Source organism: Siniperca chuatsi, linkage group LG11 (assembly GCF_020085105.1).
Source record: "Siniperca chuatsi isolate FFG_IHB_CAS linkage group LG11, ASM2008510v1, whole genome shotgun sequence".
NCBI lineage: Eukaryota > Metazoa > Chordata > Actinopteri > Centrarchiformes > Sinipercidae > Siniperca > Siniperca chuatsi.
The window spans coordinates 25605216-25622801 of NC_058052.1; the positions used below are offsets into that span (position 1 = coordinate 25605216).

Consider the following 17586-nt stretch of genomic DNA (forward strand, 5'->3'; position numbering starts at 1 on the left):
CTTTTCCATTGGTTTCAACTTTAAAATGAGAAAAGAAAGCTTAACTGAATATGCAACTGATATATTTTCAGAAAAGACAATTGATTGTTTCTTTGAAACCACAGGAATGCTGCTGCCAAATTTGATGTTGTGCTTTCTTTATTTAAAAAAAATGAATCTATCTTGCACACTAAAATCCACTTGAAGGGAGCTGATATCCCCTCCTGAATCAGAACAAATTCAGACTGAATGACAAATTTAACTGGAAAATATTACTCCAAGCTCATTCTTATAAGTGTATATTCACTGACTGACTTTTATACACACTCAGTTGCCAGTTTCTTAGAACACCTAACTAAAACTAATGCAGTCCAATACAACAGCCCTGTAATAAATCCTATGTTTATGTTTTGTTTAAACTGTTTGAGAGATGTTGATTCAACTTCATGGTCATTTTGGAGGATGTCTAGGTAGCTAGGTATACCTAATAAACTAGCAACCGAGTGCAGTTTTCTTTTGCATATCTTAGTTTGAAAAGTAAGCATATCACTAAAAAGGAAGGAATAATAAATAGCACTGAATAGAATAATAAAAGCATTGTAGTAAAAGTGGTGTTTGTGCATTAGAGCTCTAAAGCAATAAATGTGAATTTTCTAATGCAGACAGACCAGAAAGTGGCACAGCAAAATCTTTTGCACGTCCTTGTGAAATAGGTGGGGTCAGAAGCTTGGTAGCGTACAGTAGTGACCATTTACACTTTCGGTCACTAAGTGGGCAACAAGTTATCACATTTAAACAGGATTTATACCTAAGATCGTGAACATTTATCACAGTGTGCAGAGGATTTGCAGTGGAGATGACTTTGCTAGATGTGTCACTTTCTTCAACTTTCTTAATGTTATTTGAGGAGGTACACGTCAGCCATGTCGTAGCCTACGTCGGCTACATGCAGGCTCTGTAGCTACGCCCCAAACCCTTAACACACATTAAGGAACTGTATTTGTGCCATCCAGTCGTGTCACATGACTGACTGCAAACCATGCTGTATCTCTTTTGTGGAGCGGTTTACACTCCAGCAGAGCAGGGTTATATAATTTTGGGTGGAATGACTCAACTAATATGATAGCTTCCTTTATTCCAGAGTCTCCAGCTCTACAGTATATTCACTCAAAGGTCAGCACCATCAAGACGCTTTGCAATCGGTCAATGGCAGGAATTTGTGTGACAAAGTTCACCAAAGTTAAACTCTAGGCAAAAGCTCTGTGCTGATTTACTACAGCAAATTCACTCTTGCTGCAATTCCATTTAAATCAATTGATTTCAGTCTGAAATTCTGCTAGTGTGACCAAACCCCTAAAGCAATCTTTCAGTGTATATTTACCCAGTTCATGTTCCTGTTATGTTGTGTACCAGTTCCTAGCTAAACCATAACCTCTCGTCCGTGTGCATTTTACAACATGCGCAAAGATTTCAGAGCTGTTCATTTCTTTTCTAAAGTCTGCGGTTAATAAAGATATTTCTGCATTACTGCAGCAGACCACGCTCCACTCTGTTTAATCCCTCAATATCAAGAGTGATATTTCCATCACCAAAACCAAACACATGCTCATTAACTATTTAAGCAGCCGAGTATATCCCATTTAAGCAGATAAAGAGTTCTTACTTGTTCCCAGTGTGGTGCTGCTTGTATGGATGTCGGCCCAGCTCTGCACAAAGTCTGGTCTGGTCTGGTTTGCTGGTTCGACTGCCACTGTGGTGGACCGGAACATGGGACCAGAACCTGGAGCACTGCAGAGAGAAGGAAAAGAGAGGATGAAAAGAAAAATGGATAGAGAAGAGGAGAAAATAAGGGAGGATAGGATGAAAGGAAAGAAGAGGAAAGGGCAAAAGGAAAGAGGAGGAGGAGGACAAGAGGAAAGTGAGGATGAAAGGAAACAAATAAAAAGGAAAGGAGGAGGAACAGGGTGACGAGGAGAGGAGGAAACAAGGAGACAAGTGATGAGGAGAATGAGAGGAGAGTAAAGGAGGAAAGGATAAAATGATGAGTGGGAAAGAATGGAGGATTAGAGAAGAGGATCAAATGGAACAAATGAAAAGGGGAGCAAAGGAATAAAGAGGAGAGGATGGAAGGAAAAGAGGTAAGAGGAGAGGAGGGAAGGAATGAGGAGAGCAGAAGAGGGAAGGAGAGGATGAAAGAACAAAAGGAAATAGGAGAAGAGGACAAGAGGAAAGTGGGGATGAAAGGAAACAAATAAGCAAAGGAATAAAGAGGAGGGGAGGAAATAAATTTGAGGAAAGGATGAAAGGAAAGAGGAGAGAAACGAATTAAAGCATGAAAAGGAGAGGAGATGACAAAAGGAAGGGAGTACAGCAGAGGACAATGGGGGAGGATAGGATTAAAAGTAAATGAATAAAGAGGAAAGAGTGAAAGGAAACAAATGAAAAGGAGAGGAAACAAGGAGGCAAGCGGTGAGGAGGGCGAGAGGAGAGTAGAGCTGAAATCCAGCTGAAAATCTATTTGGCCACGCTTTTCCTCTCTCTCCCTTTGTGCCACAAGCCAAACTGCATTGTTGCAAATCTGAAAATGGCAGTGACAGCCGATACTGATACATGACTTTGTGTACAGCAAGTGGGTTCAACCGCACAACGTGATTGGTCAGAAACACTTTATAGCCATGCTGATTATCCCCATTAAGCACAGCAAGATGCATTTTATTGGTTACTGTGCCAACACTCGTTGTAACCAGGGAACTAGTTACTGATCTCTCTTTTCTTCTGTGTTTTATTTTTACTCATGTAGAATAATGTGAAACAAACAGTGAGTACATTAAGTGTTTTTAAATATATACAGGCCTACATTTGGCTCAATGGTCAGCAAGTACATTAAAATTCTAACTTTCATGCATGGATTTAAAAGTCGTGGATGTTTGTCTTCAGGGACTTTTTTTTCTGGCGGAGACCTACGTTCTTTTTTTGCGTGGGCGTCTTCAGGTTGTGACTTGAGGCTCTGAGCTCAAATTTTGCATTCATGTGCAATCGTATATATATTTTGAGAAACCAAATTCTCTGTTTGGTAGCGCGCCAGATGAACTCTCATCATAACATGTTTTCAGCAAGAAGCAGCCAAATCCACATCATCTGTTTCTAGACCTCCGTGTTTGTTTATCATTTGTCTTACAGGTTTTTCTTTTTTTAAAGACAAACAGCACGTGAGCGCAACACTGTTTGGCAGCCCACTTGAAAGTCCCAGATGCCGGAGCTTCCCACCGGCACATGAACACACAGAGAGATATGTAGATTTTTCAGCAACATTAACACACAGCTGTAAAGTAACTTAACACAGCATTGATGTTATTAGTTACATGTGTGCTTTTCCTACAATGACAAGTCAAAATGTCTGCTGTGGAGAAGGGATTTCTGGCACAACTTCACCCACTTCCAAAGTGCATGGAGAAGGGAAAAAGCCTAAATAGGTCAAAACTCCTGCAACAATTGTAGTATTAAAAAAATGTATTGTGAGGATGACCCTAATGAGAGCCATATACCAAAATGCAGAGTATTGACCTTGTCTTTTTTTTTTTTTTTTTTTTTGGACTGTTTAACAATTTGGGAATTTTTAAGAGAAGAGCAGGATGGCAAAAACCAGAAGAGGCCTACTAGCCACAACGGCAACTATCACCACCGGCCTAGACACCACAAAACAAAGTGCATGACAGAGACTTTTGAGTAAGTAGTATACACTGTTTTGCAAACAGTTCCCCATACACATCCAGCAGATACAAAGCAATATTACCATTCATTTGGAGTCGTGTTTGTGCCTCTCCTTTTAGCTCTGTTTTTGGTCTCCACCAACTCCTGAAGGAAATATTTGGCTCATTAACGGCTAAATGCTCCATTATGTTAAATAAATGAGTTGAAAGACGCTAAAACGCTCTGTAAAGCTGAGGGGAACTGAGTGAGGTGATAATTTGTCACTTTCACATTATGCATTTCATCATTAATATAAAAATATTGACTGTTGCAGCTTTAAACTTAAGTATTTAATGAAATACTGAGACGTTCACAGTGGTCATTCAGGAAAGAAGCTTCATTTTGTAATTTTTTTGTCTTGTCATTGTAATGAAAAGGAAAATATAATTTTCAATGTTGGTCTCGTTGCTACAATGTAACTTGATAACGTGCACTTTGATTTATTTTAAATAAACTACTTTAAGTAGATTTTCAAGTAATCACTTTTATATCAAGTTCCACGACATATCAAAGTAACATCACATCTAGAGTGATATAGCAGAGCTTGTTTAACACTCAAATATAGTCAGTAAGGTCCTTTCAGTTAGCGTGTAGAGGTGCGTGTTACTCACCACTCTCCTGTCGTCCTCTCTTCATGCTTACGGAGCTTCCTCAGCGCTCTCTCCTCTCTCTTCTCCTCCCTGCGTCTCCTCTGCCTCCTGCAGGCCAACGCTCTGTAAAACTCCCTCTGTTTCAGCTCCTTGAGGCGCTGGAAGACAAGCGTATGGATTATGATTATTATTATTAAAAGTTGTAATCGTAGTCGTAGTAGAAACAGTAGTAGTAGCAGTTGTGGTAGTTGTATAAGTATTATTTTAACTGGAAGAATTAAGAGGTAAAGGGGGTGAAACACTAAAACTATGTTTGTCTAAATAAGTTGATCACACAGCATTTAGTTTGTGTGTGTGTGTGTGTGTGTGTGTGTGTGTGTGTGTGTGTGTGTGTGTGTGTGCTTGTGTGTCAGTTCTGTGTGTGTGTTTGTGTGTGCTTACTAAGTCAACCAGTGTCAGCTTTAGTACAGTCCAGATCAGCTTAATTCACTTACTGAGCTCTATCTGCAAGCTGTCTGCAAGCTGGAGATACTGATACTGTGTGTGTGTGTGTGTGTGTGTATCACAAATAATATTAATAATATACCGGTGGGTTCATATCACAGACAGACAGATGACAACAGACAGTAAGACAGCGAGGCGGGCAGAGAAACCGACAAATAGATAAACAGACCAAAATAGACAGACAGATAAAACACAGAGGGACAGAGAGACAGGCAGGAAGACAGATGAAGCATGTGTGTTTTTTTTTTTTTAAGCTTGCAGTGTAGCTTCAGCATTTCTTAGAAGGTGTACATACAATGTGAAGGGTGGACAGGGAAAATCTCACAATAGACTGCAATCCGATGCAAAAACAACACAAACTACCACCTGAAAGTCAGATCAACATTAAAAGCTTCTTAAAATGATGAAACATGTAGATTTTTTTCTTACAAAACTTGCAAGTTTACAGTTTAACTGATAAAAGATAACTTTGTATAGAATAAATGTGTTAATTACAAATAACATTTTTAATGCTGCTGACATTTACATTAACATAAAATGGATTTAGGGAAAACATATTTCATTTTAGGTTGTGCAGGCTGTTGTGTACATTTGGCCAGAGACAAACCAAAACCACGTCTGATGACTGAACTGAGAATATATCACATGTAATGTAAGTAATGTTCTTCTGGTGTTATAACATAGCCACTGAGAATAATCGAATGGCCACATCACTATACACTTTCTCCTGCTTGTTGGAGTAGTAAAGTAACATTTATTACAAGGTTGGAAAAGACTCAGAGTCACTATTTAAAGGCTGCATTCCTCCAAACTAAACAATATCTGTAATTTGATTGCTGACAAGAGCCCATGGTATAAGCAAGGAAATCCCATGCAATTATAAAAAAAAATGCACAATGCAAATGTATTCCCTTGAATATTAGACACTACTTTGTGTTAGTTGGGAACTGCTTCAACAGCACTGACTTATAATTTAAGATACTGCATACTTTAAATGTGAAATATCATCCAGTGCACACCTATAAAAGGCCCTCCCACATAAATTGCTTTGCTTATTTTAATGTAGGGTTACTGTAGCATTTGTGCAGTATTTACTGTGTTATGTAGGAATTAATAAACAAATGAATCATGAAACATTATTACAGGATCACTCTTAAGATCTCAATATTAAAGGGTTATCGTTGTCAGAGCAAAGAATTTGGACATCTCTCCTTTTGACTCGTCCATTGTTTTCTAAGATACATTTTGTTGTTACTTCTGACAGAGGGTCTGGTGGTTTAGGGGCCCCTGATGCATTTGGCCCCTGGGCCTGTGCTCTGTGAGCCTGTATGGTAATCCATCCATAATCCAGGGTCGTATCTCTAAAGTTTTTTTCCGTCTTTGTTGATGTTGTTATGCGGTGACATCCATCACAGCAGCACATCAAGTGCCGGTGATTTAGCCTCTCTGCAAACCACTTCATTTCCAAAAGAACATGGGACCGTGACTGACCATGAACCAAAAGATAGCTCTGTGTGTGCAGCCTGGAGACAATTACTGCGAGAAAATCCATTTCCTGAAAGTGTTGCAGTCTCGAACAATGTGCCCTAAATGCTCTGCATCCTCAAGTAAACCTAATAACTCTGACACACAGCTAACTGTGAAAAATATTATGCCTCTTTCATCGCTTGCAAGTGAACAAATGATAATTGCAGCAAATACATTCCTCCCAGCATCTATAATTTTGTAAACATCCAAACAGCTGCAAGTTCTCAGTCGCCTTCCTCCACATCACACTGTGGAAGAACAAACTGTTTTTACATTAGATTGAAAAAAGAAAAATGATAGGAGAAATAGAAGGAAGAAGTTTTTTAGATAAGAAGGCAGCATTATTGATAACCTGTGTGTTATGTAATCAGCTAATATGTACTATTGATTTTAACCTAGAATGATGCCCTAGATAACTCATTATTTTTTGTATTGATAGCAGTGTTTTTTTCAACATTTTTCTGAAGAGATTATTAAGAGTTTTATAGATGTATTTTAGGATTCAAATAAATCTAACAGTTTTAGAAAGAGTAGCCTGACGTACCACAGAGTGAAAAATATTCATAACAATCAACATTCAGAATTGATTAAATTAGACTTCTTTAGCTACGTAAAATTAGAGCAGACAGCTTTGTTCTTGTACCTTTTTTATAAGATAGTGAGTGAGACCTTCTAAAACAGATTGAAGTAAATTTTAGAAGTTGGTGATATGGATAAAATTCTCTATCACGACGTATGTTATTGTTTGTCATGATTTCTGATGTATGTTATGATCTAAAGTTGTTATAAATCTCTAGAAAATCAATTGATAAATTGTTAGTGGATATAATACCAAAGAGGAAGGTCAAATTATATAACTTGCAAATCCCAATTCTTCATCACACTAATGCAAAAATCATAGAAAAATCCAATATTACCAAAAAGGAATTCTGCTCATTGATTTGCAACCTTGTCCACAATGATATAATATTTTTGTCACACCTATTATCATTATTATTATTATTTGTCTTACTTCTATTTGGTCAAAATATTGACCCAGGGAAACATACATTGAACATTTGACCTAGGAAAAAAACATTGCTGAGAACATAACAACCCTTTGAAATGTCTCCTTAATTAAGAGGATATTGACCTGGGGAACACAGGACACTAAGAACAAAGATATGCTCCCGTATCTTTGCCTCACGTCCCGCCCTCCACACCTCCCCTTCAAGCAAGTTAATTGAAAAATGTAGTCAATTACTCACATATTACTCATTGAAAAAGTAATTACTCATTACATTACTTTTGTTACTCAGCGCAGCGCCGTCAAAAGACGCTTTAAACTACTTAAAAGCCTCCACACCCGCACATCACATATTCTGTATTAACAGACCTTCAACAGCTAGCTGAATGTTAGCCTCGTTAATCTCATTATTGTAGTGCATTACAAAGCATTGTGTTACTGCCCATCACTGCTCATGATATACTGTACATTGTCTATATGCCCACCCTTAAGTAAAAATATATTTTTTTAAATATGCTGTCAAAATGCCACACTCGCTTTGCTTGTTTTGGTGTTCACGTGTCATAAAATCAATCAATGGGTTTGCAGATCTAGTGGTCATAAGAGCTGATATTATTTTGTGTCTGTGTGATTTTGTAGACCACAGTTTGTGTAACAGAAACCAAAGCAGAGTACTCGCTGTGGCCCTGGGATGTAATAAATCCATGACCTTGGTCAGGAGGGTTTAAGGTGTTGTGTGGCAGGATAAACCAGACCTCTGTGTTCCCTGTTAAGGTGGTGTGACTCACCTGCTTGTGGTGGTGGTCGTAGGAGTTGATGTGGTTGTCGTATTGTTGGTGTCTCACGTACTGCTTATCGCACAGCTCACAGTAGAGACTTGAGTCCCCTTCCTCCTACACAGAGGAAGAGAGAGGGAGATGGATGAAAGGAAGAAAAGGGAAAAGAGAAGTAAGTTAGTGGGTTAGTAGGAAATTTCACGTCTTTTATTGATTGTCTTTGTGGCGATCTTGAGAATCATTGTAACATTAACAAGATACATGGCTCTACGTTTTCACCCAGAATTTTTTAAAGAAGCTGATTTGTTTCAACCCTTGTGTCCTCAAGCATCCAAAAGTTTTTTTGTTTTCTGCTGCAAAAGGTAAGAAAACACAAGCTGAGCAGAGTCTGCCTGATTAAGCAAAACAAATAAAGAGATGCTACTACAGAGAGGTTGCTCGGCCGATTTGTACTTTTTTATCCAGTTTTCTCCCATGTACTTATATATATATATATATATTATATTATTTTATGAAACTGAAAACATTGAGCTCTGAGGATTTAAGGTGCAGACTGCTTAGTCTGGATTTCCTGGCTCTGTAAATGCCCAATCACCAAAATGTCTCTTTGGAAACCAAACATTTTCAGTGTTGTACACTCTGTTGTTGAAACATTGAGTTTCATTGACAAGACAAAATGCAATAACCATTCTGCTCACTGACTGTTTGCTAAACACTGCCCTTCTTAGAAACTGTTGCTACGCCTGTCAAGCTTTTCGCTCTCACACAGCACATATTTCTAATGATAATGGCAGACTGAAACTCTTAGTAATTTTCAAAACAATAGGTCAAAAGCAGCTTCAGATTTCTAGCCAGCAACCATTGATTTTACTGGCTGAAGTGACAGCTGTTGCAGATTGTATCAGTTGTAGCTAGCTAATTAAATCATGTTAGCTCCACAGGTTGGTCAAAAACGCCGCCTTCGACTGACTTTGAACCCTATCAGTCCTGCCCACTGTTTAAGTGTGGCTTGCACACAAACCGCGTCTGTTTCACTGCCAATAAACATATCAATAGCCCTGGTCCTTATAAGCAAAATGAGCTATCATGCTTGCTTGTAACCCCTCCTCCTGTGTTGTTATGGCAGTGTGAGCATCAAAGTTACTACGTAATGGGGGAAGAAGCTGCCTCTGTCACTTTATTGGTTATGATGCTTTTGTAAATAATTCACATTGTAGGAGTTGACCCTTGACCCCTGTGAAGTCAGAAAGGTCTGTGACATGGTTTGATTTGAGTAAAACCTGAGTAAAATTTCCTTTGAGTCAGTCTTTGTTGTTGAACCTGATCTTTTTCTGTAATATAACCTGGAGTCCTGCAAACTAATGTAGTTAGCTAATGATGTGCCTCCTGGCTTTGGGGGTAACGCTACTATACGTATACGCCTACTGTACTGTGTAGTGAGCTAGTTAGCCAGACATGCTAACTTTTTCAGCTTACGAGCAGATGAATACACTGTTTAATCCAACCTTACGCCTCTGCTCTTGAGTAAATATAAATCAGGACTTCAGACTCTTAGAGTTGGTCGTAAAAACTAAATGAAAACAAAGTGTGTGTGTGTGTGTGTGTGTGTGTGTGTGTAAGAAAATCCTGGTGTGTAGGTGGGAGTGTTGAATTACAGTCAAAGCCAGTATGGGTTGTAAAATGTATTTATAGGGACTGTATATTCATCATAGTCAGGCTTTTAATTTGTTACCTGTCGTATGGTGTGTGTGTGTGTGTGTGTGTGTGTGTGTGTTCCCATAGAGCTTGTCATGTGGAGTGATGCTGTCTCTATTGCTTCCGATGGCTAATGGGCCCTTCAATCACAACTATTGATCAACAATCTGAGTGTCTGAGCGAACACACACACACACACACAGATACACACATAAATACACACACAAACAATCACACACATTTCTGTGAAGCCACATACATCCATAGCTTTTAATACAGCAGTGTATCTTAAGCCCACACAGACATTCACAGATGCAGTAATACAGGATTTTACTTTTAGGCTTCACTCACACTCACACACGCACACACACTATTTCCATTAATGGAAGATTGATTTATCTTTAAAAGTAGGGAACATTCAATCTGTGACACGACCTTCAGTGGAGGTCTGGGCGCTCTATGTGTGTGTGTGTGTCTGTGTGTGTGTGCGTCACAGTTTGCATAAGTTGGAAATTTCCAACTTTTTGTCTAAAAAAAAAAAAAAAAAAAAAAAAATCGCAGTGGAGAAGCTTCCTGAACTCTGCAGCCATTTGGAGACAGACCGAGGGAGAGGAGGGGGGCCGGAGAAAGAAAGACAAACAGTGAGCGAGTCAGACTGAAAATGTGATAGAGGACAGATGGAGACAAACAGAAAGACAGTGACAAAAGCAGAGGGGAAACACAAACAACCTTGGTTAATCCCTCATGGTCCCAGAACAGCCGCCATCCTCTGCCATTACCGCAGGGATCTCCTCCTTCAGTCAGCATTAGCTCATCAGACAAGTGATTACTGCAGCTACCATAATCCCATTAAGTAACGAATTTATGTTACATTATTCTATTACAGAACGAAACATTACATTTGCATTATTTAATCAAAGACGGCATTGGTTTGCATTATGTCATTAAAGATGTCGTTGGGTTACATTAGCCCACTGAAGATGGGTTTTGATGTCCATTAAACATGGCTTGCTGGATGGCTTGGAAATTGCTGCTCAGTAAACTCACATTAAAACACATTACAGTTTAGAAGCTTTTGGTACACTGCAACACTGCAAAACAAAAGGATGTATTGTCTTGTTGCCATGTGAAAATCTCATTCCTTTTTTTAACTTTAGCTGAGGGAGAGTTTTGCTGGAGAGTTTAGGAAATTGCCTGACCCATAGTGAGAATGCATTTTTCAAAACCCCACTGGAGAAACTCTCAGTTGCCTGGTTGTGAGGCAAAAAAAATAACCTCCCAAAGTCAGACTACATCTTTCAAGCTCAATTTCTACCACAAATTCTTTATCTGTGAACAACTATTTAAACTACAGTTGTGTGTATTTTAGTGCTGAGTCAATTAGTCAATTAACTGACAAGCCAATGAATTCACAACTGTTTTTACAATTGCTTAATCGTCATGCTAATCTGCCATCATTTATTGGTTGCAGTTGCTCAGATGTGAGGATTTGTTGCTTGTATCACTTATATTGTTGTAAATTTAATACATTTGTGTTTTTTCTGTTGGTTGGACAAAGGAGCAAATTGAAGATGGCGCTAGGAACTGAGATTGTATAGACTAGACGATGAAATACTTAATCAAAAACACAATCGACAGATGAATGGAATATAAATATAATTGTTAGTTCCATCCCCAATTTATTTAGAAATAAGGACAGATTTGACATGAGGTGTCAAAATCCATACTACATACTAATTCTAAGCATGTTTTACACTGGAAAAGTAACAGTCAAGTATCAACAGAGAGTATGCATAACAAATACAGTTGATTTTTGAGTGTTGTTGCTGTTGATGTACAATATTCTCCCACATTGCACTGCACAAAGGAAATGAATAAGCTGCTCAAAGCTGGAAAAAAAAAATAGAATACATTGTGGGTGGTGTTTAAGACAGCTCCAGAAATGGCTTGGAAAACAAAGAAATAAGTATTAAATGTTAAGAAGTATATTTTGCTTTCTGCTTGTGAAGTTTAACTGGTTCATTTCAAAGTCGGAGTTTGACTGAACCGACTGCTAAAACAGTAGGCTAACTTGTTTATTATGTGGTATATGTCTGTATAGAATTAGTATGTAGCATGGATTTGGGACACGCTGATAGTTGTTGGATGAGCTCCCATATTTGGCTTCAGTTTGAAAGTCAAATGCAAAGCCAAATGACATGCGAGTGGCGTGTTCATGCAGGTTTAGCGGGCATTAATGGAGATGTTTGACCAGGAAAAAGATTCAGTCATCTCTTGTAAAGCTGACTTTACATGACATTTGTTCAAAGCAAATCCCTGTTAGCCTATCTAGAATACCATGAAATGGACATTTACAAGTTACAAAACACACCTGCAACCAGTAAACTAAACCTTATTAAATGGTAACATTGCTCACAATTTGAATTTAGCAATTATTGACTTGAAAAACACAACCAACCCTGACATTCCATCGGCTTAATAAATGCTTCTGGGTTAGCAAACGGTTGCCTATTTACTTTGCATTGAAGTCGTGTTTCTGTCCACCTGATCTCATGTAAGTTCAATATTCATTCTCCTTTTAGCTCTGGTTTAGTCTTTTTAGCGGGTAGATGTTCCACTATCTTCACCAGCTTCGGGTCTCAGCCCATGTTCAGCTGGAAAACCAAGACAGTGATCTGAAAGAGGCTAAAATGTGCTTAGAGCTGCAGAGTTTCGTGTTAACACCCAGTTAGCAGAACTGGTGTTTCGTTTTGACTTTGTTTTATATTTTTACTTGAGACTGAAGAAAAAATATGATTGGGGGGGCATAAAATAATCTACATTTTAGGATGTCTTGCTCAGCTCAAATCTTGAAATGTTTTACTTTTGCCGAAACAAAGCTGTTGGCTGTAACTAATTTGATTTTCGATGTCTTTTAACCAGCTTGATAAGTCTGAAGTGTGAAGTGAAGCTCCTCTGCAGCGTTTTTCCAGCCTCGCACGCTTGCCGAACAGCTCCTATAAATGACTTTCTTACTGACAGATCTCTTTTCCTCTGTCTCCCTCAGGGTTATGTTCTTTCTCCAAGCTTGTACTTTCTTAACACTAATGACTAACCGCAGCCAGTATGTAGATAACGTTTTTATCAAGTTTGGGGGTCAAGTTAGGTCATTTTTAATCTTTTGCAAAAGAGAGAAAATAGAAAGGGCCTTTATGATGAGCACTTTGTGCCCCCATGGTGTGGTAGATTCATCACTGTGTTGCTATAAAAACTAAGGACCTTTTCTGAAACCTACTGTGATAAAAGCCAAGAAAATTGAATTGTTGGACAACTGCAAATATCTCTTGTTGACGTGCAGCAGGAACAACTGACTCAACCTTTGAGAAGCACATGGCGAGGAAAAGCTGATGCTGCTCCTGACTGCCCAGGTCAGCCCCATCTAGGGCGGTGTGAGCCCTCTGGGTAACATCTCAGAGTGCCAAAATTCAAGAGTAAAAGAATATGGGATTGCTTTATCCCCACTGCGGTGTCATTGCTTAATTTGTATACAAAACTATGTAGCTTTTTATCTGTGCAAGAACGTCATATTTTTTTCACTGATAATCAACATTTCATAGGACTACATGGAGCTATTGACTCTGAAGCTATTGGTTTTTTGTCTGTATATTAAATGCTGTTGTAATTTTCAATGTGTTTTTATTGTTTTGTTTAATTGTTTTTATTATTGTTTATATTTTCATTATAAATCCTGTCTAGAAACAAAAAAAAAACCCTTCTGGGAGTAAATACACAGTAAAGGTTTAAATTAAAAGGGAAATGAAGTGAAATGAAATGAGTGTGTGTGTTTGTGTGCACACGCGTGTATATATATATATATATATACAACACACATACACACTCTGTGCATGTTTATGTGTGTTTAGTGGCCAACATCCACCATACAATCAGAATAAGTGCATTCTTCTAATTGAAAGGAAAAGATAAGTAGTTGACCTTCCCACCACCGCCTTCTTACATTTTACCAAATGCACCACTCAACTCTGATAAAAGGAACTATTATATTATATTATATTATATTATATTATATTATATTATATTATATTATATTATTATATTATATTAGTGGGCTGTTCTGGTCTTCTAGAGGGAAATAAGAGTTTATTAATTAGTTGTGAAGACATCCAGACTTCCACATTATAGCACACCAGCAAATAGACGAACCAACCGTTATCTTGTAGTTTAGTTTAGAAACTGTAACAGACACAAACCTGTAACCTATAGCAGCTCTCTTTGCCCAGAGCAGATGTAAAAATCTTCATTCCTTTAATTTTCTCTGTGTGGGTTAAAGTGACCTTTGCAAGGTCTGTTAGTTGGGCAAATGCGTCATCTCTTGTTCATTTACTGGAAATTGGATGTAGGTCAAGAACAGAACGACCCTTCCTCCTCTCAGTTAAACAGACAGACTTACATATAACTGGAAACTGAAGTGACAGGTCATACAAACTAAGGGATGTTGTGTTTGTTAAAATGAGGCAAGCGGATTATAAAGACAGTAAGTAAGAGAGAATACTGTACCTCTAATGTACAGGAAAATGTGTGGTAGTTTGTTCATAATCCAGTTTAGAATATGGAATCCCAGGATTCACCATTAGAGAAAGACTTAGCACTTGTTCTGCAGCACTGAACACGCTTTTGGTCGTTTGTTTGAAAAGGATGCACTTCCAATTTTTCCTGACATCTAGACCTTATTCCTATCCAGTTTGAATGCAGTTATTGTAAGTTGTTGTTTATGAAAAGTTTCTGCTTAAACAATTAAATCTAGTGTAACAAAAGAGAGAAAATATAAGAAAATGCATGGTGGAGCAGATGCTAGTTTAAAAAGGCAGCAGAATTTTGGCTCTCTATTGCTACCCTCTTCAAGAAAAACAAGAAGTAAATTAAGAAACTAGAGTCAAGAAATCAAGGCTGAAGACTTTTTCTGCTGCTTTTTATTAAATCAAATTATGATTAATTTCTTACACTGCACTGTAACTTTTACTCTCCTGTTTTATCTTGTTTTTATTTTCTCTTAACTCTTTAAATGTATTTAGTTTTAATTTATATTGCCCTATGTTGCTTTTGTTTTATGTAAAGCACTTGCCTTGTTGAAATGTGCTATACAAATAAACTTGCCTTGCCTAGAGACACAATTTAGTATTCGAAGGAATTAATTAAGTAATTCAAAGATTTTAAATACAAAATATAAGGGACCAAATTAAACAGAGTGCACAGATTATGCATTTAAAGGAACCGTTTTTTAATTTGACAACAAAAAATGTTCATTTGAGGGAAAGATTAATCAAAAAACTTCCACTCCAACACCTAAACTCTAGTATAAAACCAGTGTTTTAAATCTCTCCTGTAAGGCTAAACATTATTTCAAAAACCTGGCAACCTGGCTAGCCAGTCTCTGTTTGCAGTTACCTTAATGACCAAACAGGCAAAGAGAATTTCAGGTTCATTATTTCAAGTATGTGATTCATTAGAGGTACGACGTGCATTATTTCTCCACTAATAATAGCTGAAAATGTGTAAAGATTCTTGTGATAGTTGAAAAATGGAATTACTGTTGCCAAGAAGGGCTTTATAACAAACACGGTGAATAATTAAAGTCAAATTTAGATATGCATGTGAACAGCCAGCAAAAGAAACTGAAGGAAAAAAGGGCAGGGCAAGGTACACTTTCCAGCTTTTCAATCTTATTTTATGTACTAGTCAGCCTATCGTGATAATAATGTTCTGTTTATCACTATGGGTAAGTTAGCTTAGTTTACCATTGACATAGTCTGACATCAGCTGATGGTGAAAGAGCTACATGGGAGAGTTTGGCTGCTTTTCAAGTCTTTTCCTCTGGGGAGTGCACTCCTGCTCACTCAGCTGTTGGAGTTGCTGCATTTCAGTTAGCCAAAACAACTTTCCAGTTTGTATGCGCAGGGGACCTCCTGGATCACTTCACATGTATAAAATGTTGACAGAGTCAAAGCATGTCTGTGGAGCCAGAGTTGTGTGCTGAATGACTACAACAAAGAGAGGCAGAGGCTCAGGCTGCTGGGACTATAAAGGCTGAGCAGACTGGATGTATCTGTGCTCCAGCTGCCCACCGTGCTGCATTGAGGTTTTCTCTGGACTGTCTTTTTTTGTACTTGAATTTTGTTGCTTGCACCAGCACTGAAGGAGTGTGTGTGTGTGACAGTGGGGGGGTGAACATTTTCTCAAAGGCAAACTGAATGGACACAACCAAAGCAGAGAGCAGCAAGAGAGCTTGTATTAGCGTCAAATAACTAATTTATTAACTTGGTGATTTAGAGGAAGTCTAGGCATCAAGGTGAAACTGGGTCAAATTTGGTTGAAAAAAAGGTTTTTTGATGTCTAGTTTACATAAATCCACAGCACTTCAATAACTGCATTTTATTGTGAAACAGGTTCTATATACACATTCAAATGTAGTCCTTGTAATATTGACATTTGAAAACTGAATCCAAATTTTAATCCAGTTTTAACTGAGATGCCTCAATGTCTTTTGTCTTGCAAATCAACAAAACCATGCTCATGGGTGCAGAATGTTTGTACATGGCTAGGCGTGTAAGAGTATTGTCATAGTTTGGGGGTTTTGTCCTGTTCCTGTTTTATTTTGTAGTGTTCTCCTCTCCTTGTGTGTCTTGTGGTTTTACTTCCTGTCTTTGTTTGCATTCCCTCCAGTTTAGATTGTTGGCCCCGCCTTGATTAATTGCACCTGTGTCTCCTTGTCTCCCCTACCTAAGTGTATTTAGTCCGGGTGTTTTCCTGTGTTCAGGGTCAGTTTGTGTCATGATTATTTGCATCAGCAGTGGTATGTGGGCTACACGTCAGGTGTGGCAGCCTTGTTTCCTGTGCTTCTCCTGAGTCTCTTGGATTTATTTCTTCCTTAGCTTGGACCTCACCTGGACTTTTGGTCTTTTGGATTTTGTTTATTGCCTGCTCCTTGTCTTATTTGTTTGCTTGTCTTGGACTGCCTTCCCGATTTGGACCTTTGCCTGCCTGCCTGATTATCCATGTAAGCCTTTCCCGCAATAAATTAAGGAATTGCATCTGCTCTGCCTTTAGTCTGCATTTGGGTCCTATTCCTTGTGTTCCCTGCTCCCTTGCGTGACATCCACTATGACAAGTATATTATTTGCTGTGGTTCTGCCTGCTGTATGTGGCTAGCCTAGCATAATCATACCCATACCTAAATGTGGAGAAATTAATTTACTTGCCTCTTTACATTCACACTAAAAGAGCCAGCTATTTGGCTGTTGTGTATTGTTGCAAATGCAATAATTATTGTGCTTACTGGCAAAAATAAAATGCAATACTACACTATTACAGCTGATTCAACTAATTAGAACAGAGATATACAGTATAACCACACTTATGTGGTTTAACTTGTTAATGAACCTTTTTAAAATATGTAACATGGTAAAAATAGCTAATTTAGGCTACACATCTGTATAAGTGATATAGGTAACCATCTTGAAACAAGGTGTGAATGCTCCCAAGTCACTCCCAAGGTGTGTTTTTGTTGTTCTCACTGTGCCAACATAGCGTGAAAATGAAACCATTCTTACAATTTCCATTTCAACTGGAAATATGTTTTGATCCAGCATCATTTGTCCCACAGTGAGCTGAACACAGTAATACATGTGGGGGGAAGGCTTGTTAAGGGTCAAGAACAGATGTGTATTTCTCTCTCTGTTAGGAGGGGTGGTGCATGACTTCACAA

At 38.2% G+C, this 17586-nt stretch overlaps 1 protein-coding gene across 1 annotated transcript in view; it reads right to left on the minus strand.

Annotated features, from left to right (window-relative positions):
• Window positions 1–17586, minus strand: part of LOC122884622 — a 62527-nt gene that overhangs the window by 9044 nt on the left and 35897 nt on the right. Inside the window, exons 2-4 of the mRNA XM_044214748.1 lie at window positions 8145–8249; window positions 4341–4477; window positions 1643–1767 (exon numbers count right to left, since the gene is read on the minus strand). Of these exons, the coding sequence (XP_044070683.1) occupies window positions 1643–1767; window positions 4341–4477; window positions 8145–8249 (367 nt within the window). The remainder of the gene's footprint in view (window positions 1–1642; window positions 1768–4340; window positions 4478–8144; window positions 8250–17586) is intronic.